The 27,992-nt window shown below is 39.9% G+C and overlaps 2 protein-coding genes across 3 annotated transcripts; one reads left to right on the forward strand and one right to left on the reverse strand.

Annotated features, from left to right (window-relative positions):
* Positions 1-2,883: 2,883 nt before the first annotated feature.
* Positions 2,884-17,522, reverse strand: LOC309712266 (uncharacterized protein). Of its 2 annotated transcripts, none has more exons than XM_082542927.1 (2): positions 16,912-17,522; positions 2,884-6,832 (listed from the first exon to the last, which is right to left on the reverse strand). In XM_082542927.1, exons 1-2 carry the CDS (start codon positions 17,030-17,032, stop codon positions 5,367-5,369), a joined length of 1,587 nt encoding a protein of 528 aa, XP_082399053.1. In that variant the 5' UTR covers positions 17,033-17,522; the 3' UTR covers positions 2,884-5,366. The 2 variants fall into 2 exon arrangements, 1 of the variants encoding a protein (XP_082399053.1); XR_014278226.1 differs by lacking the exon at positions 2,884-6,832 and adding an exon at positions 8,022-13,033 and having other exon boundaries at positions 16,912-17,002.
* Positions 17,523-19,436: 1,914 nt separating this feature from the next.
* On the forward strand, positions 19,437-27,595 carry chmp6b (charged multivesicular body protein 6b). Its single transcript, XM_082543276.1, has 8 exons — positions 19,437-19,796; positions 20,257-20,366; positions 21,106-21,193; positions 21,274-21,360; positions 21,446-21,511; positions 21,703-21,783; positions 21,907-21,979; positions 25,656-27,595. Exons 1-8 carry the CDS (start codon positions 19,734-19,736, stop codon positions 25,703-25,705), a joined length of 618 nt encoding a protein of 205 aa, XP_082399402.1. The 5' UTR covers positions 19,437-19,733; the 3' UTR covers positions 25,706-27,595.
* The last annotated feature ends 397 nt before the right edge of the window (positions 27,596-27,992 follow it).

A 27,992-nucleotide genomic window follows, 5' to 3' on the forward strand; every position in this document is an offset into this window, starting at 1 on the left:
GCCTATCCCAGATGTTAGAAATCAAGAGAAGTGGGTACACTTTGAATTGACCTTTAAGGTGGAAGTCATTAAACTGTGATTTGACCAAGTTTTTGTAGCTAATCTCCAACCTTCCCTTTGTGAAGAAAAAAAAGAAAAAGAAAAAACATATATTTAAAAGATTAGTTGTAAAACAGCTAACTGATCAGCTGCAAAGGAATGGTTTATTTGAGTTTCAGTCAGGTTTCAGAGCTCATCACACTACAGAAAACAGGTGTACTTGGAGAGTCCTGATGTGTTCAGTTTTTTCAGAAGAAAGTACAGGAGAAATGTCTGTCGTTTAAAAAGATTTAATTTCAACTGCCGACCCTGGATCGGGCCATACAATTTTATACCCCAATAATAACAAGTGTTATTATGACATACTTCTTACAGAAGCGACGTGGCAGTCCTGCTGTCTCCCTACGAGTCTTCTCTCTGTTCATGTCCAACCTTGCCTCATATTGCTCCTCTTCCTGGGATAACAAAGACAGAAAAAAAGAAACCACCTCCCTGCTTAACCTTGATTATTAATATTATCCTACTGATTCCATTTAATATCCAAGTTTGAGACATTCTATTAAGACTCCCTTGGCCCAGAAAATATCATCTTGACTGTTAACCGGCGTGATGTGTATGTATGTTGCAAAGAAAAGTCACTCTACGTCAATCGCAATATTTGAATTCAGTCATGGCTAGGGATGGGTATTGATAAGATTTTCACGATTCCGATTCCATTTTCGATTCTGTTTAACGATTCGATTCTTTATCGATTCTCTTATCGATTCTTTTTAAAAAAAGGAGAACACGAAGGTCGATTAGCTTAGAACTTTGTTTTATATCTTCTCTTTGACCAAGATAGAAATTTAGGAGTAACAAATCCAGCAGTGAGATCTTAAGAGATCCAGCCTATGGCTCTTCAATGGGGAGTCACAGGGTCCCCGGGGAAAAAAAAATTGTAAATGTAAAATAATAAAATAAATATTCTTCTGTAGCAATAACAAAGTATAACATAAATTATTCTGTAGCAATTACACAAAAATATCCAGTAATGTCCCTGCCTACAATTAAACACATTCACTTACCGAAAATCGGGGGCATCTGCTGTGGCAAATGGGTGCAAGCCTTTGACCACAAACTCTGCTCGGTAACATTAGTCTATCCTGGCTTGAAAGGAGACGCTACCGGTAGACTGCAGCGAGAACTGCCAGCGAGCGCCAGCCAGACTCTGTCTCTCTCATCATGGTCATCTAAACGCACAGTAATGGCAGATAAGGCAGATCGCGCTAACATAATATGCACTGTTAGTTGATTATTTACCTGCCGCATTAACGGGAGAGGACGTGCAAACGTTACCGCTGCTGCTGGGTTGAGATTCACGAGTCCAGAGCGGAATTAAAAACACGACATTCATTTAAGGTCATCGCGTGTTTTGTGAGCAAATGCTTTTGCATATTCGTAGTGTTTCCTCCCTTAAATGAAATATCTACTTTGCAAGTATTGCAAGTTGCCCTGTTGTCTTCCGTTCTTGTAAAATATAACCAAACTTTTGAGCGTTTGAGCCGCCATGTTTCCAGCCAGGTAAATGACGCTCCGCAACGTGGTGACGTCATTCAGGGCGACTGGAATCGATAAGGGAATCGTTTGCAAAAATGGCAAACAATTCCAAGGAATTGAAACAGTGGGAACCGGTTCTCAACAAGAACCGGTTTTCGATACCCATCCCTAGTCATGGCGCTGAATGAAGCTTCTGACCTTCATAACATGGAGCACCAACACTTTAATGAGCACATCGCAGTGTGTTTATAGGAAATCATAAAAACAGCTTTATTTAATCATTTTAATCCTAACAGTCCTCTAATTAAGGTTAATTATGGAATTCCACAGGGTTCAGTGCTAGGACAGATTCTTTTTTTTTTTTTTTTTATGTATTTATTTATGCAAGTTTCAAGATTTTTTTACACATTCACAAACAGCGGGACAGAAGAACACAGACAATAAAGACAACAACCAAAAAAAACAAAGAAACAAACAAAAAAAAACAGAGCAACAAACCACACAACAGGGTACAAGGCCAGCACTTATTAAAAACAGCAGAGAAGCAAACAAAGCAAGTGGTATACATGTCAAACAACTCACAATCTAGTGAGTCCAATCCACAAGATCAAATCCAAAGATCGCTAGGAGGAGCTGATAACAATCATGCAAAAACAGTTATGGGCAACAGCTCAGAATGAAAGCAGTTAAAACAATGTGGTCAGGACCCAGGGCGTGGACTGTCCTTCTTAATGTGGTCTATAAAGGGCCCCCATATCTTCCTGAACTTCTCCATGGAATCAGACGTAGAGAACCGAATTTCTTCCAGGTATAGACAGGAGACCATCTCCTCGAGCCACCTCTTGAAGCAGGGAGGGGAGGCGGATTTCCACTCCCCCAGAATCAAACGTTTGGCAATCACCATACCAAACATGAGGGCCTGTTGAACAGCAAAGGGAAGTGCCAAGGAGTCGCCGGAGCAGCCCAGGATCACCATAAGACAGTCAGGATACAGTTGCCTATCATAAACAGTGCTATAGAAACTAAAAATACTAGTCCAAAAGGCTGTAAGCGTAGAACAGGACCAAAAAAGATGCCCAAGAGTACCGTCCACAAGTTTACATTTATCACATTTGGGGGAAACGTTAGGAAAAATCTTGTTCAATTTGGTTTTGGAATAGTGCAGTCTATGGACAACCTTAAATTGAATTAACTGAAGCCGGGCGTTAACAGAGCATAGTTTTATCCGACTTAACACTTCAGCCCATAGATCGTCAGAGATAACCAAACCAGTGTCCCTTGTCCAAGCCTCTTTAATATGGAAGAGGGGGCTGCCGAAGAAAAAAGGTTGACAAGCCGAGAAATTAAGTGTTTTGAGGTGGGAGGTTCGTTCATCATATTGTAAAAGACATGCTGTATGGGGATGGTATCTAAATTTGAGAATGCTTGCTTGACATAATTCCTAATTTGTAAGTACCGAAAAAAATGACTTGTAGGGAGATTGTACTTTGTCTGAAGCTGAGCAAAAGAGGCAAAATGATTGTCAATATAAAGATCCTTTATAGCAATTAACCTTTTGACAGGCCATTGTTTGAAAGCAGCATCCATTGTACTAGGCGTAAAGCTAGGATTGTGGCAGATCGGGGCAAAAGTTGACACTACCGGGAGGTTCAAGATTCTCTTAATTTGATTCAATATTTTTACGGAGTTGCAAAGAATAAAGTCATCACATGCACTTTTAATAACCGATTTTGAAAATAAGATAGCTGGCAAGGATGCTCCAGTGTGCTCGATAGCAGTGCTAAGCTCCAATTCGAGCCATTTAGGGCTGGACCTGCATCCCACAGCATCACCAACTATAGGCAGATTCCAGAAGACCCAGGCTAGGACAGATTCTGTTTACATTATACATGCTTAAGCTAGGTAGTAACATTAGAAGGCAAAGCATACATTTTCACTGCTACACAGATGACACGCAACTTTATCTATCCATGAAGCCAGATAACACACACCAACACTGCTTTCTTCCGTTTGTGCAACATCTCTAAAATTAGAAACATACAGTCTCAGACTGATGCTGAAGTAGCTAAACCATTTATTCTAGGCTCGACTAGTGTAATTTGTTATCATTAGGATGTCCTAAAACTCCCTGAAAAGCCTTCAGTTGATCCAAAATGTTGCAGCAAGAGGGACTAGAAAGAGGGAGCATATTGGCTTCCCTTTATTGGTTCCCTGTTAAATCCAGAACTGAATTTATAATCCTGCTTCTCATGTATGTATGTATATATTTTTATTAGGGGTGCAACAATACTCATATCGATATTGAACCATTCGATACAGTGTTTTCGGTTCGGTATGCATATGTATCGAACAATACAAAATTTTTAATTTATTTTGTCAACTTTTCTTCTGACGATGCTGTCTGTGTTGAGCACTCAGTGGATCTGCGTTCGACTACTCCGCCTAGGTTGCACTGTCGAGCGCAGATCCACTGAGCGCAGCGCAAGCTAGCAAGACAGAAGCTAAGCTTGTCGCAACATGGCAAATTGAACCTCCTCCACCCTCATTCAGATCTGGCCTTTGGAACTATTTTGGTCTTCTTGTGAAGCATGACCCTGAAGGTAAGCGCGTCATGGACAAAAGTAAAACTATGTCGGATGTGCCACGCAATGCTCAATTGGTGGGAACTACTGCATTAGCGCAGTTTGCTCGTTAACGTGTTGATGCCGTCCAGCCCGTGTTGACGCCGTCCATATATATGTATATGTGTATATCTACGTGTGTGTGTGTGTGTGTGTGTGTTTAAATATGTATATAATAACGTGCAATCAAGGCCAGTGGCTACACTACTGCATATTTGAAATTTACAGGAACCATACCACTGGTGTGGCTGTAGCTCAGGAGGTAGAGCAGGTCACCTACCTATCGGAAGGTTGGTGGTTCAATCTTTGGCTTCTCCAGTCTGCATGCCAAGTATCCTTGGGTAAGATACTAACCCTAAGTCGCTCTCTGATGCATCCATCGGAGTATGAATGTAGTTAGGAAACAGTACCAAGCTTGGGTAAAGTGCTTGTGAGATTGGGTAAATGTGGCTTATCCAACAATGCCACAGGTTATAAGCATTGTGAAAAATGATGATAATTGATGACATCATGCTTCAAGTAAAAAGCTCAAGAGGAAGAATAAAAAGAATAAATATTTTATTAATCAAGAAGTTGGCAAGTTACTGTTAGAGCAACCAAAAAAGAAAGTGATTAAATACAAAATCTAAATACAATAAGGAGTTGAAATTAAATGCAAAATTAAAACCTAAATAACATTAGTTGATATACTCCATACCAGAAAAGCAATCAGGAGTAGATGTGTCCATCTGGTTCTGTGTTATCCAACACCACATAGCTGCTGTTTGACTGTGGTATGCTGATCCAAACTTATTTTGGTGCACACCCACCCACCCACCGAGTTCTGGTTTATACAGAAAAACAAAATGCTCAAGCATAGATTATTATTAAAAATATTATGACTAAACATGGTTATGTACCTTGGATATAGAAAATGTATAAATAAATGCTATCTGGAATTCAAGTAATATATTTCCCAATTACAATATAGCTTGCATCACTTTGAGCACATGGTACCACCCCTACTATAAATGTCACCAGCCATAGTCTCTATTTTTTTTCATACAGTACAGGGCATCCTTCAAAGCACCCAATAGCATGAACAGACATAATTAATGACCAAACAAACAAAAAAGATCCGTCCAACTTATTCATTAGCAGGTAAGTGCATTCACAGAACCTTCAAAGCTGTTACTCCGTGTGGGTTTTCACGTGTCTGTTTAGATTTCCCTTCTGAGTAAACGTTTTACCACAAACACCACAGCTAAATGGCTTCTCTCCAGTGTGGACTCTCATGTGTCTCGTCAGAGTTCCCTGATGGGTGAATCTCTTCCCACATACAGTGCAGCTAAACTGTTTCTCTCCGGTGTGAACTCTGATGTGGATCTTCAGATCGCGCTGATGTACAAAGTTTTTGCCACAGACATCGCAACCATGTGGTTTCTCTCCTGTGTGGCCTCTTGTGTGGGCTTTGAGATGTGATTTCCTGTTAAATCTTTTGCCACAAATATCACAGCCATATGGTTTCTCTCCTGTGTGAACCCTTGTGTGTGCTTTAACAAGCGCCATCCGGTTAAACCTTTTACCACAAATGTCGCAAGCAAACTGTTTTTCTCCTGTGTGAACTCTCATGTGTGCACTTAATTGTGTTTTCCGGTTATATCTTTTACTGCAAAGATCACAACCAAATGGTTTTTCTCTTGTGTGAACTCTCATATGTCTCTTCAGGTCCACCTGTTGTGTAAATCTTTTTGTGCAAACCCCACAACCGAATGGTTTCTCACCTGTGTGAACCCTGATGTGCCTCTTGATATTTTGCTGTTGTGTAAACCTTTCACCACAGATGTCACATACAAACGGTTTCTCTCCTGTGTGGATTCTGATGTGCGCCTTGAAACTATAGAGATGTCGAAAACGCTTTCCACAAAAATCACAATGAAATGGTTTTTCACCAGTGTGAATTCGGATATGTGTCTTAAGATTTTGTTTTTGTGTAAATCGTTTTCCGCAAATACCACAGATAAATTGTCTGTCTTGTCTGGGTGAATCTACATTTCCCAAATGCCTGGAGGAAGTTTCCATTAAATGGCTTGTCATGAGCCTCTGAACAGGCCTCTTGCTTTTTGGAGATTTGAGTCCATTTGCACTTGATGTAGGAGCTCCCTGATTATTTTCACCGTCATCATTTGGAGGTCCAGAATCTGACAAAGGTTCCTGCCAATCACCACCACCATCGTCACTATCATCATCATCATCATCTGAGACGTCAGTCGCAGAAGAGTCTGAAGCCTTCTCATCAGTATTTGGATCTGGGTTCCATAGTCCAGGTCCAGGTCCTTCACGGTCCTCTCCATCACTTTCTGTTTTTATCTGTTTAGCTAAGCTGCAAAGTGGAGGCTCTGCCTCTCCCATTTGATTCTGAAGGAGAAGTAAAGAGTTAGGCTTCTCTTCATCGTTTTCAGTCTTCACAGGACCAGCAGTGAGTTGGAGCCTGATGATATCAGCCTTTGTTAGATCATTAAGCGGCTCTCCCACCTCACTGTTACTGAGTTCATCTTGTTCCTCCTTTTTAAAGAGAAGCTCTGGGCCCTTCTGGTCCGGACTGTTGCTCCATTCATGGGAAACCTCTTCTTTGATCACCAGCAGCTGTTGGACATCTGCAGAGAATACAAAAACAGACACGGGACAACAGTGACTCCATATTCTTGTGGTCAACAGAAGAATTTGTATACATGGTGATGGTGCACACTGATGCTAACTGCTGTATCATAAAGTGCTTGAACAAGAATCTAATGTGAAAGTAAATTAACACTTTTTTTTTAAATCAAGCCTTCCAAATTCAACATATAACTACATGACCTGCAACAAATATGATTATTTCCAGCTGTGAAAGCACTATTAGTGTTTGTCATTAACTTCCAAATGCCAAATACTAAAAGTGCTTTTCCATTCTTAAAGAGCTTCCAAAGGCAAAAAACACCAAAGCCCTGTACCAGATTTGAGTACTTTACCACAAATGTCGCAAGCAAACTTACTTTCTCTTCTTTGTTTCCCAACAACAGTACAACCCCACACGATAAAGCAGTACCTGCAGTCAGACACTTTTGTATCAGGACGCATAAGCAAAGAAGCATGTTTCTGCCCGGTTTCAGACCAGGGACTTTTCACATCTTAGGTGAACGTGATAACCACTACACTATGGAAACGGCACATGCTTCTACTGTATTTGTTATTTGTTTATTTCTGGACTGAAGAATATGTTTTCTTTAAAAAAAATTTTTTAAAGAACTGAAAGGGTTTAGTTCTTTTGACAAGCAGTTATCAAAAAATTATGCAATTTCTAAAACTGAAACAAAAGAGTAGTCCATTTTTTAAAAAAAATAAATCTTTTTTTTCTCTTTGAATATTTACTTTTTTCCAATAACAAGACCAAATTATTTCTTATTCAATTAGCTCCAGGCCTGGCTATGGTTATTGTGAAAAGATGTGGGTCATTAGGTTGGTGGCAGTGTGAAAGATAAAAATACATATAGCAACATAAAAGTATCTCCAACTGACCAGAGCGTATTTCCAGCAGCTCGCCTCGATAACCAGTAAACTTGTTAGTGACTACTGTCAGCAGAAAACAAAAAGACTAAATCCACATACAAAAAGAAAGTAACTTGAGAGTTTCAGGTGCTGTTTAGTAAAATTATATTCTTTCTCTCAACTTCAAGTCACCTAATCCGTAACAAAAAGGGAAATAATTTAATTACCATAAAAATGTCAAAAACCTGAACCTAAGACTTTCATTTTTTGATTCTGTATTCTTTGTAAACAACAACAACAAAGACAACTGTAGCTATGTTGCTTGAAAAAATACATCTTTATTTTTATCACCACAGACATCTTACACACTAAGAACTATTAACTTACAATGTACAGGTTTAATTAAAAGAAAACAAGAAATCCATCAAAGAAGTTAAACATGACAAGGCATGGCCCAGGCTGCTAGCTGCATTGACTTTTTGACAAGATAACTAATCAAAAACAGATCTGGACGGGATGAACTAGGCAATGACCGGAGCCAAACCAGATCCAGGTGTGATCCAGTCTGAATCCCCGATCCATTTTGGATCCATCCTGCCATAAAAACATAGTCTGACTGGGAAATGATCTGCTGATCTAGTTCTGGTTCTGGGTCAACAGTCTTGGTGGGTCCGACTCTGAATTTCAGATAATGAAACTTTAAACTGGTATTTTACGTCAATTAATGACTGAATTCCAACCTGTGGACACACTTCAATATGAAATGTAATTAGATTACAATCAGACTGTTTGCAGCTGGATTTTAAAAGTCACTTTAACAACACATTTTGTTCAGTTTTACAGTTTTAAGTCATTTCAGTCTCATGTTCACTGAGATTTTCTCCAAGATCTAGCTGTGACAGACATCTTTCCAACAGTATGATTGATTACAACACAGTAAACATCAGTGAGGACCTCACCTGGACACTGAACACCACACAGCTGGTCAAGAAGGCTCAGCAGCGGCTGTATTTCCTGAGGAGGCTGAGGAAATTTAATTTGTTGGCCAAGATCCTCAGCAGCTTCTACAGCTGCACTGTGGAGAACACACCATCAAGCTGCATTACTGCGTGGTACGGCAGCAGTACTGCTATGGACTGCAAACGCCTGCAGAGAGTGATAACAACTGCAGAGAAGATCGCCCTCTCTGCAGAGCATCTACCATCACAGAGTCCAGAGGAGAGCTGCCTCCATCCTCAAAGACCCCACACAGCCTCAACACGGACTGTTCACACTTCTGCTCTCAATACCAAGGTTTAGAAGTGTGAAATCCAGAACATCCCGATTCAACAACTCCTTCTCCTATCAGATTCCTGAACATCTGACCTACCTCAACTGCAATTTGCACATCAGGACACTTTGCACACTAAGTTCATTTTGCACATTAAGCTCCTTTGTACATCCATTTACATTGACATCTGCATACCTTACTTGTCTTCACTTATTTTGTTTGTACTTATTTATCTTTCACTATTTTTTTATCCTTATTTTTTTTATGTTATTTATCTTAATATCTTGTCTTATTTGTATCCTTATTTATCTTGCTCCTTCAACCCTACCTAACTTGGCATTGGTGTGTGGACAGCAAAGGAAGAATTTCATTGCACAGAGAAATGCTATTTCTTCTGTACACGTGACAACACTTTGAAACTTTATACAGGTGATTTTGATGTAAACAGTGATTCTATAGTAATGTACACTGTTTCCAGTCTAATTTAACTAACTGGCTGACAGTCTGATACCTGCATTAATATTCAAAGACTCTCACAGTTAGAAAGATGGATTTACAGTGGCTTGCAAAAGTATTCGCCTCCCTTGAACTTTCCCACATTTTGTCACATTACAGCCACAAACATGAATCAATTTTATTGGAATTCGATGTGAAAGACCAAAACAAAGTGGTGTAAAAGTGAGAAGTGGAATGAAAATCATACATGATTCCAAACATTTTTTACAAATAAATAACTGCAAAGTGGAGTGTGCGTAATTATTCAGCCCCCTTTGGTCTGAGTGCAGTCAGTTGCCCATAGACGTTGCCTGATGAGTGCTAATGACTAAATAGAGTGCACCTGTGTGTAATCTAATGTCAGTACAAATACAGCTGCTCTGTGACGGCCTCAGAGATTGTCTAAGAGAATATTGGGAGCAACAACACCATGAAATCCAAAGAACACACCAGACAGGTCAGGGATAAAGTTATTGAGAAATTTAGGCTTAGGCTACAAAAAGATTTCCCAAGCCTTGAACATCCCATGGAGCACTGTGGGACACTCAGAAATTGAAGGAGTATGGCACAACTGTAAACCTACCAAGACAAGGCCATCCATCTAAACTCAAAGGCCGAACAAGGAGAGCGCTGATCAGAAATGCAGCCAAGAGGCCCATGGTGACTCTGGACGAGCTGCAGAGATCTACAGCTCAGGTGGGGGAATCTGTCCATAGGACAACTATTAGTCGTGCACTGCACAAAGTTGGCCTTTATGGAAGAGTGGCAAAAAGAAAGCCATTGTTAACAGAAAACCATAAGAAGTCCAGTTTGCAGTTTGCCACAAGCCATGTGGGGGACACAGCAAACATGTGGAAGAAGCTGCTCTGGTCAGATGAGACCAACATGCAAAACACTATGTGTGGTGGAAAACTAACACTGCACATCACTCTGAACACACCATCCCCACTGTCAGATATGGTGGTGGTAGCATCATGCTCTGGGGGTGCTTCTCTTCAGCAGGGACAGGGAAGCTGGTCAGAGTTGATGGGAAGATGGATGGAGCCAAATACAGGGCAATCTTGGAATCCTGGGGCAGAGGTTCACCTCCAGCAGGACATCGACCCTAAACATAAAGCCAGGGCAACAATGGAATGGTTTAAAACAAAACATATCCATGTGTTAGAATGGCCCAGTCAAAGTCCAGATCTAAATCCAATCGAGAATCTGTGGCAAGATCCGAAAACTGCTGTTCACAAACGCTGTCCATCTAATCCAGCGGTCCCCAACCCCCGGGCCGTGAGTCGTTTGGTACCGGGCCGCGAGAGTTGAGGCTCAGGTGTGAAATGTATGGTTTTCAGGGTTTTTATCGGTTTTCAGCGTTATTTTGTTATCGTTTTTATCGTTAACTCTGTTTTCCTGGGTCTTTTCAAGTGTGTCATGAATAAATCTTCTTTTTTTCGGTACCGGTACTGGTTTTATTTTGTTGTATTTATCCGCGACACCTTAAAGGCTGGTCCGTGAAAATATTGTCGGGCATAAACTGGTCCGTGGCGCCAAAAAGGTTGGAGACCGCTGATCTAATCTGACTGAGCTGGAGTTGTTTTGCAAAGAAGAGCTATAATTGCAGCAAAAGGTGGTTCTACAAAGTATTGACTCAGGGGGCTGAATAATTACGCACACCCCACTTTTCAGTTATTTATTTGTAAAAGAATGTTTGGAATCATGTATGATTTTCGTTCCGCGTCTCACGTGTGCACCACTTTGTGTTGGTCTTTCACGTGGAATTCCAATGAAATTGATTCATGTTTGTGGCTGTAATGTGACAAAACGTGGGGAAGTTCAAGGGGGGCGAATACTTTTGCAAGCCACTATAATTCTTAGCTGATAATAAATAAGTGAGATATTCACTTTCTTCACTCATACAAATTGACCACTGAAAAATTAAAAAGCCAACATGGTAAATAAAAAGATAGTGAATTGACACCTAATCAGCATTTTAGTGTTTATAAAATGTAAACTTGTCTAAATTCATTTGCTCCACCAAGTGGTTTGATAGCAACTTTTGGAATAAGGAAATGAGTCAGTTTGTTAAAGAAAACTTGTCAGTGAGTAGGTTTAGTGTACAGAGTCTCACTCAGTTTAAGTTAACTTTCTTTGTGAATCAGAAATCCTCAAGTTTATCTCATCTCAGGTTTAACGAACACAGATTGGTTGGTTAAAACTGTTTCAAATAGCACTAAGACCCAGTACAATTTCTACTGTGTGTGGCCTCTCGTGTGCCTATTTAGACTTCCCTGTTGAGTAAAAGTTTTCCCACACACATTACAACCAAATGGTTTCTCTCCAGTGTGCACCCTCATGTGTCTCTTGAGGCTTCCCTGCTGAGTAAATCGCTTTTCACATGCAGGACAGCTGAACTGTTTCTCTCCAGTGTGGACTCTGATGTGTATTTTGAGGTCATGTTGATGCACAAACTTTTTCCCACATGCACCACAGCTGAATGGTTTCTCTCCTGTGTGTACCCTCATGTGCCTCTTCAGAACCCCCTGCTGTGTAAACATTTTATTACACAGATTGCAGCCAAATGGTTTCTCTCTCGTGTGAACTCTCATATGTCTCTTCAGAACGCCCTGCTGTGTAAATCGTTTTGCGCAGACAACACAGCTGAATGGTTTCTCTCCTGTGTGAACCCTCATGTGGCGTTTGAGATTTTGCTTTTTTCTAAATTTTTCACCACAAATGCCACAAACAAACGGTTTTTCCCCAGTATGGATTCTGATGTGTACTTTAAAACTATAGTGATGTCTAAAGTCTTTTCCACAAAAATCACAGTTATATGGTTTATCACCTGTGTGGACTCTCATATGTGTCTTCAGATTTTGTTTCTGTTTAAATCTTTTTGCACAAACACCACAGGTAAATGTTTTTTCTCCTGTGTTGACTATCATCTTTGAAAATTCACTTTGTTTCACTCTGTTAAATTTCTCATTAGCCAAACAGCCATAAGGCCTTTTGAATGAATGACATGTCTTCCTTCTCTGAAAAGAACACTTGCTTTTCAGTGATTTCAGAGTTTTCAAGTTTGATTTAGGTATAGGGCAACCACTGTCACCATCTTCGTTTGCAGGTCCAGCATCAGACAAAGGCTCCTGCCAATCATCTCCATCACTAATGTCTGTTTCAGAAGAGTCTGGGGCCTTCTCAACAGCATTTAGTTGGAAATGGAAATTTGGATTAGAGTTCCCAGCGATTTCTGGTCCTCTACAATCCTTTTCATCAATTTCATTGTTGATATTTGTAGCTGAGCTGCTGTTTGTAGCTTCTGCTTCTGCATTGTCTTCAGTCTGACTTTGATGAAGCTGTACAATCTGAGGTTTTTCTTCTCTTTCATCTTCACACTTCATGGAAATAGAAGACAATGTGCACTTAGTGCTAACAGCAAGATGCGCTCCCCCTGTATCGATCCACAGCTCTTCATGCTCCTCCTTTATGTGGAGGTGGTCTAGATTCTGCTGGTCCAGACTGGGGGTCCAGGGTAGCTCTTCTTTAATCACCAACATCTGCTGGACATCTGCGGGGAATACTGAAACATACATGTACATCACTGACTGTAGGCTTCTATATGTTCACCTTGATTTCAGTAGCTGTTAATGTAATCTGAAATTCAAGTTACAGTGGGGATTATTTTGAGACCAAAAATGAAACACTATCCATCACCAGTCACCCTAACAATTACAGTAATGGTAAGAAGTTTAAATCCACTTCTCATGGGTGTGAATGTCATGGTAATTTTGGGCTTTTAATTTTTAATTTCTTTGAGCTGTTCTTTTAAAAGTAAAAAAAAAAAACCCAACAACAACAGAGTTCACAGTTTAATTTTATTTCATTTATTTGAATTAATTTAATTTATAGACGGCATTGCAGAAACACTGTACCAACTGTCATGCATGGTGATTCATGCGTGACAGTTTCATTGTCATCAGGCTGTTTTACTGCCTGTGCTAAATTCCACCAACAGAATGGAATAATGAAGGAAGACTACCTCCAAATTCTTCAACTTCACCTCAAATCAACAGCTAGATGGTTGAAATTGGGACACAGTTAACGTTCTAACAGGATAATGGGCTGAAACACATCAAAACTGGCATCGGGATGAATAAACCAGGCTGACATTAAGGTTCTGGAATGGGCAAAGCCCAGAGATCCATCCACTTGAAACTTTGTGAACTATGCTTACACTCGGATCTGTGCCAGGAAACCAAACAATTTTAAATAAACGCTAACAATTCTGCTGAGAAGAGTGGTCAAGAGTGGTCAAAATCCAGCCTGAATTATGTGAGAAGCTTGTTGATGGATAACAAGTCTGGTCAAGGTGCAGTTAGCTAAGGGACATTTAACCAAATATTAATGTACATATTTCAACTTGTATGACCCTGTGTGGCTTAGAAAATCCAAAATAAATTCAAAGTTGTGCACATAATTGTTGTTGTTTTTTAATCATTAAAGATGTATGCTGTATGGTAATTCTAACCTACCTGGAAAAAGAAGTATTCAAACAAATTGTTAAATGACCAAATTCACTATGACACTTCATGGCCATGATGAGTGGATGGAAGCTTTGGACCAAACATTTATCAATTTCATTTTCCCCTCTTCTGTAGAACCAGATTCCAGTTTGGATTCAGGAGATGGACTTAATCTTTACTTTTAAGATTAGGCTTCAAACTTATCTTATCCCTGAATCCTCCCTTAGTTATGCTGCAGTAAGTGTAGGCTGCTGGGGGATTCCCATGATGCACTGGGTGTTTCTTCTTCAGTCACCTTTCTAACTCATTATGTGTTAATAGACCTCTCTGCACTGAATCATACTTGTTATTAATCTCTGGCTCTCTTCCACAGCATGTCTTTGTCCTGTTTTCCTCCTCTCACCCCAACCGGTTGCGGCGGTTAAAAGGGAGTTTTTCCTTCCCACTGTCACCAAAGTCCTTGTTCATAGGGATTCATATGGTTGTTGGGTTTTTCTCTATGTATTATTGCTTTATATTGTACAATATAAAGCACCTTGAGGCGACTGTTGTTGTGATTTGATGCTGTATAAATAACATTTTTTGAATTGAAATTTTGGTAAACCACAGATCTTTATCTTGGGGATGTGGTAAAAATAAAGCTTAGATATAATTACTTATGAAGCAGTAAAGGAAGCAAAAACAAAAACCTCAAATGGCTAGAGACAAAATAATGATGGCTTAATAGACTGCCTGGAGGTCTTTCACACCTGTGACACCAAAACCTTTTCTTTCTTTCTTTGCATAAGATCTGATATAAGCGCATGCCATCATGATTCAGTTACAACAATGCTTTCACAATGAAAAGATTGTGGTTCAGCATGCCATCCAGTATGGAGATGTCAGGGGGAACGTGGGTCAAAATGATTTGGTCAAATTTCTCAGCAAGACGGAGCTCCTTGCTACACTTCGGGTTCCATTTTGAAGTTTCTCAAAGTGAAAAAGCTCAAAGTTCTTTGGGCTTAGCCAGCAGTCTCTTGATGTGAATATTATTGAGTACATCTGAGGACAAAGATGGAAATATGGAGGAGGAAACCCAAGAAGCTGGAGCAGCTTTGGGATGCCTGCAGGCCAGCCTTTGATTTCATACCCGATGACTTCGTGTCAAACTGAATAGCAATAGTTCTGCAGTTCTGTAAGCTAAAGGAAGCCGTATAAGACATTCAGTTTCATGTTTATACTGTGATAAAATAATACACTGATTTTCAGTATATAAAGTATTTACTTAACCCATTTAATCCCAAATGTTTCCCTGCAAAATGAGTGAATGCATTTTACTCCTTAGACTTCCCCTACACACAATATGTTGAATTAAATGTCATAGGCAGTTAAAACGGCAGTTGTTGCCAGTGGGATTGAATGGGTATTTAAGTAAAAACATAAAATGTTTTGACAGTTTGATTGTTTTAATATGCAGCAGAGTGTTTGTTCAGCAATAGGCTGACATGTTTGTGATTATCATATAGAAGCAAATCTCAATTAAATTAATACTTTTTTAGTAGCCTTTAAATAAACTGGTGACCCTCAACAAAAACATGAAATACTCCTGACTACAAATTTTACACAAAATTAAAAGTAATATATTAGCTCCTATAATTGTGATGTACCCATCACAAGACTTTCCTCCAAGAATGTATCAGCCCATCAGGAGATAAATCCGAAGCATAACGTAAACACTGATATTCTATTGGAACTGGAAAATGTTGTAACAGCTCACCTAATTTGCTCAGCAGATCCTGATACACTGCAAACAGATTTATGAGCATGCAGAAGGACATTTATTGTTTAAAGGGAAATCTGATCATTACTGTTATTAAGTGGCGAGAGGTGCTTTGCATTACATGATCCAGGATGAAATCTTGGAATGTTAAAGTGTACAGACACAAAGTGGTTATCCCATAATCCCATATGTAATGATAAACATAGGGAAGGCATGTTGCTCTGTGATGTTTTCATACCACAAATATCTTTGTTTCATGAACTAAACTTAACTTTAGGGAGAGCACCGTCCATATTTTTCTATCTAAAAGCAAAAATCATGAAAAATTATATAAGAACATTCAAAAGCTGAAGAAGCTCCTTTACGGGTGACAAATAATATTTATTTTTTATAATGAAATTCCTAGAAAAAAATAAAAATAAAAAAAGAGTTGAATGCTTAGAACATTTTTTTTATTTGGTTGTACTTTTTCTTTGAGCTTTTAGGAAACCAAAAAACTGGAGGTCTGAAAAATGTTTCAGTCAGAGCGACGGTTACAAAATGCCACGTTTAAAGTCACCAAAATCAACTTTCGCCTTCATTCTGATGCTCAGTCTCAACAGCAGGTCGCCTTGACCACTGAGATGCTGCCATGTGACTGACTGATTAAAAATTTGTATAAATGAGTGATTAAACAGCTGTACCTAACAAAGTGGCCAATGAGCGTATATCTGCTAATTAATGTAACCAAACAAACCATTTAGATTAATGTCAGACATTTTAAGGAAGGAGTGAAATGCATAAAAACCCAATAAGCCTTAAAACAGATAAGTTTATTTGTATATATGTATTTATTTTTTTCATTTATCTCTTGTTTGCCCCTTATATCATTTGAAAGTTATATAGATTTTTTTTCTTTGCTCAAAGGTAGTTTTTAAAAAGGAATTACTTTAAAAACTACAAGATTTCTTGCATATGTGCGCGGTGTAAAGCGGCCGGGTGCTACACGATGCCCAGATGAGTTCCGCCTTTTTAACTCCGAGAACACAAAAAGTCATTGATAGCAAATACTTTTGTTATTTTTACAAATTGAGATTAGCAGATCGTGAGAAGATGTGCGATCGTGATCTCCACCCAGCCCCACAGCGAATCAGCTGTTAGCAGATTTCTTCGCATTCCAGCTGTGTTTATTCTTACCAGCGGTTTGGTTTATATCAGCGTCCTGCAGCTGTTCAACATCTGGAGGTTTAATGTCCGGCTTTTCTTCAAACTGCAGACTCTCAGCTCTGTTATGATCAAGATAATCCACTTCATTCATGGTGTCGACTCCTCTTTAAAATAAACTGCAGGCTTGTGTGACACGAACCAGGCCTGTGCAGAATCGATCACCGCCGATCACAGTGAAACACGCCCTGGTTACATTTGTCTGTCTCGCTTTGGTCCATGAACGTGTTCAAGTACTCAAAGGGGGATCGTGCTCTTCTGAATTATTTTGGAAACGAATTATTGATGTCTGCTGTGTTTTGAACAGGCATCTGCACGGACAGCTTCCCTCTTCATTCCACACAGCATCTCCACCGGCTTTTATTCGCGCTGCATTCACGCAGTTTACCCACGTTGTCATCCACTCACCTCGAAAACCATGAAACCTTTAAAACACAAGAGCACACGAAGTAATTCAGGCTATTAAAAATAAAACGGACCAGGGTTTACATGTGCGTTTTATCACGATGGTTTACTGGCCTCTAACGGCCGATCTCAAGAAGTGCATCACAACATAACGAGACGTACTGACACTTCCGGTGGGTACGTTCAAAATACAAGTTAAAGTATTAACCAGCATTAAGATTTTAACTTTGTAAAAGAAAATAACTTACTTAGGGGAGTGTCATTTTTTGTGTGTATGAAAAAATTTGCTGATACACAAAATAATGTTACAACACATCATTCTTATCTTGTAAAACAAAACCAAATGTTATGTTTTCTCTAGAGAGGGAAACAGAGATTGATTAAATATTTGGTTTTATATTTACAATCTGTTTTTATTTCTATAAACAAAAGAAACACAACTAGGACAAAATTTTCTCATGTACAGTATCAACCGTTTCTTCCTCATTTCCTTTTTTCTTCCACCCATTTATGTCTCTCTGCTTCATAGACGAGAGACTCCTCAAATTCTTCCAGGCCATCTCCTTGGCCATGCCTTTATCTCTGTATAGAGAGTACACTTTTGAAGGGCAGTAGATGTATTTCCCTGCCACTTCAGGGAAGCCCATATGAATGTGTGGGCTATTTGGTCCCTGTTCCAGGTCCATGTCACAGAATCTGCAGAGGCGGCCTGTTTGTTGGGATTCTGGCCTTTTCCTCTTTTTCTCCACCCTCTTCTTGGTAGCATCCAGTTCCCTCTGTCTGAACAAAGGGGTATTTTAGGGTTATCATTCCCTTAGCAGTTTAACTTTGATGCACCTTCTTTGAACAATAGAAATACTATAGTGGATGGAGGCTCCAACTGTCTCATATTGGGACTCGGGCTAACTACAGGCAAGGTTACTCTTTGTCTGCCTTTTTCCCTCAGGCTGCTGCTGCTTTTCTAAGATGCCTTCCATAATCTTCTCTATTGAGTCTTGTGTGAGAGATGTAGACAGGGATGGAGGAGGTGGGTTAAAGACACCTGGCTCCATGGAAGACTACAGGAACATTAGTTGTGTCACTCCCTTCTGTTGAAGAGTGCCACAGTTGCTGAATCTACAGAAGTTGTTTCTGGGCTTGTGTTCAAAGAAGAACTGATGTTTAGAGGTTTACCTAAGTGCTTCACATAACAGGATATGTACAGTTTCCTTTTTTGCCCTCAGTTTAACTTTGTTGTCCTCATCCATTTCATCATTTTTGCTAGCATTAGCCCCAGCGCTAGCCAAAATGTCTCCCTCGTCATTAACTTCACTTTCTACAGTGTCCATCTCAGCCATAGATTGAACTCGTTTCTTGTTTTTTGTCTTGCCGTGTTTGTCGTTCACCATAGCCCCATCCTAGTTAGTCATTTTCTGCTGTTTATCTTGGTAGTATTTCAAGTATTCAGGGGCTTTGACAAAAAAAGACCCGGGAACAGTAGTTCAGTGGTTGTGTCTTGTTCCTTTTTTTTTCAGTGTATTACTCCCGAACCCTGATTTGATCCATATTTTCTGCACTCTGTACCCATACTTTCACACCTAGTTTTTTTAAAAAGTAAACGTGGCCACTTTTAAATAGCTCGTGACTGAATGTTTGGACTTAGAATAAATCAGGAAGATGTTAGAGTGAAAACGTAATTATAAAAATGTGAGTTTGAATTATTAATAATTAATGTGAGTGTAACAGTAGGTGCAGAGAACTGTGCTAGAAAAATTTGTTTGAGAACGGTAAAATCATCTAGAATTAATTTGCTTTTTTCATTTTCATTGGGAAATTTTTTAAATTATGAAGATTAAATTAAATTCAAACTTTTGTAAAAGAACAAAAAAACAAAACACACAAATCTAACACACTCCAAATACTCAATCTGTGGAAGTTAAATTAATTAACATGCAAATTTCCAATCCTTTATCACAGGTTACTCTGACTGTTTGTATTGTCACTCTACTTTGAAAGTCCACACCGGAAGTTTTGTACGTTCACACTGTAGTTTCTGTGTCTGACCACTGGAGGGCAGTGGAAACTGGTGGATCTCTTTATTTTAAACTGTGTTTACGATTACTCGGCTCTACCCTCGAAACAGCTGTGATTTTAAAGTATTTTCATGTTAAATAACGGCAGGTCTGTCATAAGTTTGCTCTAAATGGGCGCTTTAACCAAATGTCATACCAGAAGTGTCTGTCCCTGCCGGGACACCGTCCTTCCTGGTGTGGGTGTGGACACAGATGACTACACAAATAATGGAGGAGAATCTTCACAAGTCTGTCTCTTGAATTTAGCTTTACATTTAAGTAGTTTGCCCTCCTTTTTTGCTTTTTGGTTGAGACTTTTAGCTGGCATGCTGTGCCAGGATGGGAAATCTTTTTGGAAAAAAGAAACAAACCCGAGTGACAGAACAAGACAAAGCGATTTTGGTAAGTGTCACACAGCTAGCTCAAGTGTTAGCCTGGAATTCTGTGCTGTAAAACAGAGCGAGCTCTTGTGTGCTAATTTAACAACTTCGGTTATCGAGTAGCCCTCAGCAATATTTTATAAAGCAAAACATCTAAATGTTATTATTATTCAGGGTCTACTCTTCTGTCTTAACGTACTTAACCGCTTAATCCTCTTCGATTCGTTCTTTAAAGTGTCCTTTAAGCAAACACTGTAAGTCATTCAAATTCTAACACTGTAGTGTACTTATTTTTCTATGCCGGTATTACCGGAGGACCTTAACGTAAGCGCAGCCAGTAATAATCAGATTATAGTTTGTGCAGACTGCTACAATTTCTAAACCTGGATCAACAAGAAGTTGGTATGGCTGAATTAGTTTGAAGCGTATCTGAGTGCAGTGCAGGTGTTTGGTTCGTTCATGTCTCTATTTCCTCATTTCAGCAACTCAAACAGCAAAGAGATAAGCTCAGGCAGTATCAAAAGAAGATCAATGTGCAGCTGGAGAAGGAGAGGCTTCTGGCCAAACAGCTGCTGAAGGATGGCAAAAAAGAGTGAGTACAGTATAATCAATGAAACCATAGTAATGATTGAAAGGAGAGTAAAGGCATATATGTTCTCAGCACGAAATATATCAATACTGCTCAATAGGGAGCGTAATACTCAGGACAGAAAGGACAGCTTCCCTGCAACTGTTCTTGCAGCTGACTTCCCAGAGTTCATTAATATAAAATTAAAATTAAGAAAAATAAAGTTTTGAAATCTGCAGTTCTGAAATGTTGTTCTAATTGATGTCTCTAAAGCTTATTTCAGGCAGAATCCTTAAAAAATAATAAATAGCGAAAAACACAAATCAAGCTGACGTCTTCAGTTGTTTTGCTTGTTTGAGCAGCTGTGAAGAATCCAAAATATTTCCTTTCACTGTCACCAAATTCAGTTTAACAGAGGGCTGAACTGGATGAAAATCACCTTCTCTCCAAACTTCTTTATCAACCTTCCTTTTGTTTTCTCTGGGTTATCTACTGCAGCTGACTGTGAGCACATGTACAGTGTTGGTGCATGTGCTCAGGGTGCTTGGACAGAGAATCAGAAACTAAACGTAAATCCAAAGCCAGTTAATAGTGGCAAGAAAGCAAATGGGATGGGAGATGGGAAAGAAGAGAGGTTTTTTTTACTGTTGCAAAAAGAATTTGGGAAGACGAGACATTTTGTGCAGCGCTTTTTTTTTGATTGTCAATCATCTCTTACATTTCTCCCTCCTTACTACAAGCTTTAACGTGTTTATTTGAACAGGAAAGCTCTTCTCTTACTGAAGAAGAAACGCTATCAAGATCAACTCTTGGACAAGACAGAGAACCAGATAAGCAACCTGGAGCGCATGGTGAGCGATCGGCGAACTGCACTGACACTCAGCAGCGTTTAGGTGGCGCTCACAGCTCCTCCCTGTGCTCCTCGTTTCAGGTTCAAGACCTGGAATTCGCCCAGATCGAAAGGAAAGTCATCGATGGATTGAAAGTTGGAAATGAATGCCTGAAGAAAATGCATGAGGTAGGTGATGACATGTGGCCTGCAGATGCTTTTAAAATTCATCACCTGTTATTCATGAGCTGTTATCAACTCTTTTTCGCTGCAGGTGATGTCTATTGAAGAAGTAGAACGGATTATGGATGAAACTCAAGATGCCATTGAGTACCAAAGGGTAGGTCCTTTCAGCTGGTAATCGGGTTCATTTATTATTTTAGCCTCTTTTACTTCATTCTGCAAGTAGATGTGGAGAGAGTGAAAATTTAAAAGGATTTCTCAAATCTCTGTAGATTAAATTTCACAGATGTAAAATTGGTTCGTATCCACAGTCATTTCACTTTTTAAAAACTTGTCGTCTCTCTGCAGCAAATTGACGACATGCTGGCCGGCTCCTTATCTCAGGAGGATGAAGATGCTGTGCTGGCTGAACTGGAGGCAATAACTCAGGTTAGTTTAATCAGCTTTAAAAGAAAGAAAAAGAAAAGATTAGATCGCACTTTTAGCAAGCAGCACCCTGCTCTTCATTTTGATTCTGAGTTCTGACCTGTCGGATTTTGAACTTTCTCTCAGGGAGATGTCGAGCTTCCTGAGGTCCCTTCAGACAAACTGCCAGACGTTCCAGAGGCCGCGGAGGAGCAACCAGGTTTGTTGTCTCATGTTTTTCCTATCCCAGGTTCACACTGCTGCACAGTCCTGTTCAAAAAGCAAGACTGACTAAAGTTCCAACCAGAAGTCTTTCATTATCCATTGATAACTCTGTTGTCACACCTCCTCAGGTTAAGAGTCTTGGTTTTATCCTTGACAGCACTCTTTCCTTCACAGTACATATTAATAATATCACTCAGTCTTCTTCTTTTTTTTTAATCTTCATATTAACCGCCTTCATCCTTCGCTCACTCCAAACAGTACCGTCATACTTGTCAATGCACTTGTCATATTTCGTTTAGATTACTGTAATTCTCTTCTCTGTGGTCTATCTCAGAAATCTCTCCACAAACTGCAGTTAGTTCAAAATATAGCTGCTCATATTATATCCAGAATTAGATCCACTGAACATGTAACAGCTGTTCTTAAACAGCTCCATTGGGTTCCCATTCACCTCCCTGTAAATTTGAAGATCCCACTTCTTACTTTATAACCTCGCTCCTCCATATTTATCTGATCCTCTCCATACGTTTTATTTTGTTGTACTAATGTAAGGTGACCTTTAAAGGCACCTGTTAATAAATATGTTATTATTATTATTATTATTACTAATGACTTTTAGAATATGTGCATGACACTTCATAGAAAAAATCCAACAGCCATCCTCCCATCGTGTTTCATATCGCAGAGGCTGTGCTGAAACCTCAATAATATCTTCTTTCCACGACTGTAAACACTTCACCACCAGAAAGTAATTTTAGAGGAGTCAATAAATAGAATGCTTTTATTAAAAGGCTGTGCTGAGTCACCGTGGGCCCCGGTGACCTTATCACTCTGTTTAAAACTAAAACATGCAGTGTGATGAAGCTTAAATCTCGCTGCTGTCTCACGTCTTTAAAAAGGTCTTTAATGAGGTGTCTTCTTGTCACGTTGGCGCTTTATTAGATGCTTAAATGCAAAGCTCAGAAGAGAGAGGTCCTCAGAAAGCGAGGTTATTACATCTATTAACATCACGTTTTTATTCAAATAAATGGCAAAAACCTGCCCTGCAGCTGTTTGCAGCCACTACTTGCAGATTTTTGTGTCGATCATTGTTCTTTCGCTGCTGAATCAAAACGTCTGGAAAGATTCCCGTCTCATTAGATTAGATTAGATTAGATTAGATTAGATTAGATTAGATAGAACTTTATTAATCCCTCGGGTGGGTTCCTCTGGGAAATTCGATTTCCAAAAAAGCACAGCACCGACAGAAGTTACAGAAGTTACCTTACCTTAGAGTTACAGAATATTATATATATATACACACACACACACACATATATATATATATATATATATATATATATATATATATATATATATATATATATATATATATATATATATATAATACAGAGACAATATAAATAAAATATACAAAGGGGATAAATAGAATAAATAGGAATAAAAATACAAGTGAATTGCACATTTCAAGTATTGAGTCTATTGCACTGTTGACTATTTACAAAAGTATTGCACAAGGTATTGCACAGTGAGGTGAAGAGGCACTACAGCTTAGTTGTTCCCCCCTCCTTTGTCCTCCTGTTTCCCCTCCCTCTCCCCTCCAGAGAGGAATTAAACAGTCTGATGGCGTGTGGGACAAAGGAGTTTTTAAGTCTGTTAGTTCTTGTCTTGGGGAGAAGCAACCTGTCACTGAACAGACTCTTCTGATTGTTTATGGCCGTGTGCAGAGGATGCCCAGAATTGTTCATAATGTCCATCAGTTTCTTTAGTGTCCTTTTCTCTGCCACTGTCACCAGAGTGTCCAGCTTCATACCGACCACAGAGCTAGCCTTCCTGATCAGTTTCTCCAGCCTGGATGAGTCCTTCTTTGCTGTGCTGCTCCCCCAGCACACCACAGCATAGAAAAGTACTCCAGCAACCACTGACTGGTAAAACATCCTCAGGAGCTTCCTGCAGATGTTAAAAGACCTCAGCCTCCTGAGGAAGTACAGTCGGCTTTGGGCTTTTTTATACAGGTGCTCTGTGTTGCATGACCAGTCCAGTTTATTGTCCACCCACAGCCCGAGGTACTTGTACTTGTTGACCACCTCCACCTCCTCCCCCTCTATCTGAACCGGCAGTGGACCTTCTCTGGACCTCCCGAAGTCCACAACCAGTTCCTTAGTCTTTGAGGTGTTGAGTTGCAGGTGGTTTGTGTGACTCCATGCGACAAAGTTCCTCACCAGACTTCTGTACTCCTCTTCCTGATCATCCCAGATACACCCCATGATGGCTGTGTCATCTGCAAACTTCTGAATGTGGCATAATTCAGAGTTGTAGCAGAAGTCAGAGGTGTACAGGGTGAAGAGAAGAGGGGACAGCACAGTTCCCTGTGGTGCTCCTGTGCTGCTGACCACTGTGTCAGACGTGATGTCCTTCAGCCTGACGTACTGTGGTCTGTCGGTGAGGTAGTCGGAGATCCAAGCCACCAGGCAGGGGTCCACCTCCATCCTGTTCAGTTTTTCCTGAAGCATACAGGGCCGGATGGTATTAAAGGCACTGGAAAAGTCAAGAAACAGGATCCTGACCATTGCCATCTTTGTGATCTTTGACTCTCAGTTAATGGTGAGGAATGGTAGAGGCACACCTGATAGGAAGTAAAAGGCTGTCAATTGTTGAAGCTTAATCACTCTGGGGACCGTTAAATTGTGTGTGTAACATGCATATAAGCGTGAAAATGCTACATTGGATTTACTAAAAATGACCTACATACATGCACTTTCTATACACATAAAAGGTAAAAGTACTCTTTATTTGAAGTAAATGTTTTAATCAATCCGAGTATATATGTGAAGAGTCTTGGTAGCCTTGGTAGTTCATAGGCAGAGTTTCTTCAAGATTACATACTCTATGGTCACTGTAGCATGATTAGTACTCAGTAGATACTTTATACATGTATAATCTGTATTAGGCCTGGGCAGTGACACCCAACATCTGGTCGCTACAGAGAAGTTTGTAATTCCTTAAATGGTTGACAAGAGGCCATAAGGGGTTTTTGGGGGCAGCACCGTGTGCTTCTTTGCATCCAGTTTCACTCTACCGACGGCAAATGTCCAGCAAATCCTCGTCAACCATTCAAAAAATACAAATTTTTCCTTAGCAACCACTTGTTGCCATATGTTCGCTGACCCGTCTCTAGGCCCCTGTGGCTGAAACCTCAGTTTTGTTTCTGCATTGTTGGATCTGTGCGTTTTCTGCACTTGATCTGTGATCTCACAGCAGGTCCAGGTTGTGTGTTTTATGTTATTGGACAAGATGAAGGTGATGTTGTGTCTGCTGTCAGGTCAGGCTTCAAGAAAAATGAACTTGGGTTTTATTTTTGCATAAAAATGAGTTCACTGCAGTGAGATCAAATAAAACAATACAGAATAAAACAATTTTGGTAAGTAAAGTTCAATAAAGTAAACTAGTCTCAGCAGAGGAAAAAGCTTGGAGCATAAAATAATACATTGGTTAACCAAACTTGAAAAACTTCAGGAAGATAACTGGTGTACATGGTATGCAAACAATAGCAAGCACTGAAGCATACTAAAATGCTGTAAAATACTGTAACATTACCTATAAAGATTTAGCATGTCACGACTCTACGGCCCCTCATCCTGCTTCTTTCTCTGTCAATCTCTTTGTTTCAGAGCGGGAGCGTCCCAAGAAGAAACCGCAGCGAGAGGCGCTCGCTTTGTAGGAGCACGACTGAGGATCTTCAGCCGACAGCAGCTGGTTGCTCAAAGACCCAAAGACAGCAGCCAGTCTCAGATAACCGGGCCTCCTCCACCCCATCCAGCGGCTGTTTCTCCTCATGGGCTGCAGGTTCACACGTGAAGCGAGTCAGGACCGGTTCACCGCAGTCACAAATGCTGATTGAACCATGAAGACCTGTGAGATCAGATTATCGTGCCTAACCTTTGTTTGATTAGTTCTCTGTGTTTACCATCAGTCATTTGACATACAGTGACCTAAAGCCATGTGTGTATGTCATTTTAATTCCTCCCTCAAAATATCTTCGCCTGATGGGTAATGTTTTTAAAGAGCCAGTTCACCCAAATTACAGAAACACACATTTAGCTCTGTGCATCCAGGTCTGTGCTGCCATGCTTTCTCAGATTGTGGTGATTTTTTTTTTTTTTAGTTTTTAGTTTTTTTGCTTTACAGCTGCAGTAAGTCCAGCTGAGATTAAATTGCTTTTTTCCTGCTGTAGAATACATATATCTGTTCTGTCGTTTGTCCTGTGAGGGAGGGGTAAAAATGCAGAAGAGACATTATGATGGTGCTGTGCTCTGGCGATCTGATCCACCTTCCTGTCATCTTGTTTGCCCTCTGTGTGCTCACCAGTAACTGATACCTGTACAGCAAGTTGGAGTAAATGGAGTTAGCCCTATCTACCCTTATTGTAGACTTTGTGACCTAAACACATAGAACAAAATGATGGAGGAGTTAATTTCCAACTTTCACCATGAACAGAGCCTCCTTCACATATGGCGATAAATTGTTCACCCTAACATTTGCCTGGCTCTTTACTTTCTTTGATATATGTCGTTCTACTAATGCACTCAGCCTGTTTTTATCTGTGTAAAATCTCCCACTCAGCCTCCCTGCAACAAACGCACACATCTGGTGAAACAAAAACTTGAGGAGCGCAAAACAAGCATCTCCGCAAACATAGTAACATAGATGATGGATCGGTGATCGGTGAATGTAATAACAGAGAAACAAGCCTGGGAACCATCATTGGTCTCTGACAAGTTCACATAGAGACATTTTTCTTCCATGTATTAACTTATTTGTGATTGCAAAAAGGGATGATTAGATCTCATTTCTGCTAGTTTTTAAAAATCTTTGCTTATAAAACATTTGCATTTAGCAACAGGATGGAGGGGTACGTTGTTTTTCTTGTGATTTGAGTGAACTGATCCTTTAAAGCAGGTATAACAGAAACATAACATTTTCTCTGTAAAGTCTTTGGTGTCTTTCTCTTACCGTAAAGGCCTTCTCTTCATCTGGCTTTGCTTTCTGAGTTACTCAACCCACCCTAAAGTACCCCCCAAAAAACAAAACAAAAAAAACTATTTGCATCAGATTCGCAGAATATTCTCTCAGTCTGACCCCTTTTCAAGCAGCTTAACTAATCTAATTCCTTGCTCCCCTTGTGGATTAGTTCAGTGTCATTGGAGAAAGGGCTAATCATATCGTCTGTGGGCTTACCTCTGACGCCCAGACAACAGCTGGTAATCTCTTCAAGGTAATAACTTGACAGAACCTGGGGCTTTACCCATCAAGTATGATCAAAACTAATTATTTCAGTGTTTGCGTATGATGCTTTAGATTTTCTTACATATTCATGTTAAAGTGGTGCAAGAAGGGTGGCCTAGATCCAGAAGGCTTAAAGCTTGTGCATCTTTGAAGATCCAGCTAACTAATCTGTAAATCAGTTAATCTCACAGACAGAAACACTGATGACTAATACTGACAGTCTGCGATTCGCCAGTCCTGCTGCAAACTACTTGTCTTAAAATGGCCTCAGATATTGTACCTCTATATATTCTTTTTACAATAAAAGTGTTTTTTTATTGCCGTTCGTTATCTCACTGCCTGTAAATCACTGCTCCGATTGTTATTCAGTGAGTGAACACAAGGTGGCAGCAGATGACTCAGTTTTGAAGCTGCTGGTCTCCAGTTTTCTCTCTCCTCACTTCACAACTGACCAAGGCAGGTGGTCTCTATGTGTTGGAATAAATGGGAGTCCTTCTCTCCACTATCTCCAAATGCTTCTTATAAGGGATTCTTTCATCACTGAGCTTCTGTCTCTAATTTTGTAGGGTCCTTACATAAGGACCTTGAGATGACTGTTTTGAACTGGTGCTGTGTAAATAAAACTGAATTAGGTACACAGTTTACTGTGGGGCTTCCCTCTCATATCCAGATGAAAGTTATCTTGTAGCTAAAATGTAATATTTTGGGCCGCCTTATTTTTC

Source organism: Aulonocara stuartgranti (assembly GCF_965226115.1).
Source record: "Aulonocara stuartgranti genome assembly, chromosome: 8".
Lineage (NCBI taxonomy): Eukaryota > Metazoa > Chordata > Actinopteri > Cichliformes > Cichlidae > Aulonocara > Aulonocara stuartgranti.

Coding starts and splice junctions, on each gene's coding strand:
- LOC309712266 (XM_082542927.1), bottom strand. CDS start 17,032: ATGAATGAAGTGGATTATCTTGATCATAACAGAGCTGAGAGTCTGCAG. Junction 6,833..16,911: donor TGATATAAACCAAACCGCTG/GTAAGAATAAAC, acceptor TATTCTCTGCAG/ATGTCCAACAGCTGCTGGTG.
- chmp6b (XM_082543276.1), top strand. CDS start 19,734: ATGGGAAATCTTTTTGGAAAAAAGAAACAAACCCGAGTGACAGAACAA. Junction 19,797..20,256: donor AACAAGACAAAGCGATTTTG/GTAAGTGTCACA, acceptor TCCTCATTTCAG/CAACTCAAACAGCAAAGAGA. Junction 21,980..25,655: donor GGCCGCGGAGGAGCAACCAG/GTTTGTTGTCTC, acceptor TCTTTGTTTCAG/AGCGGGAGCGTCCCAAGAAG.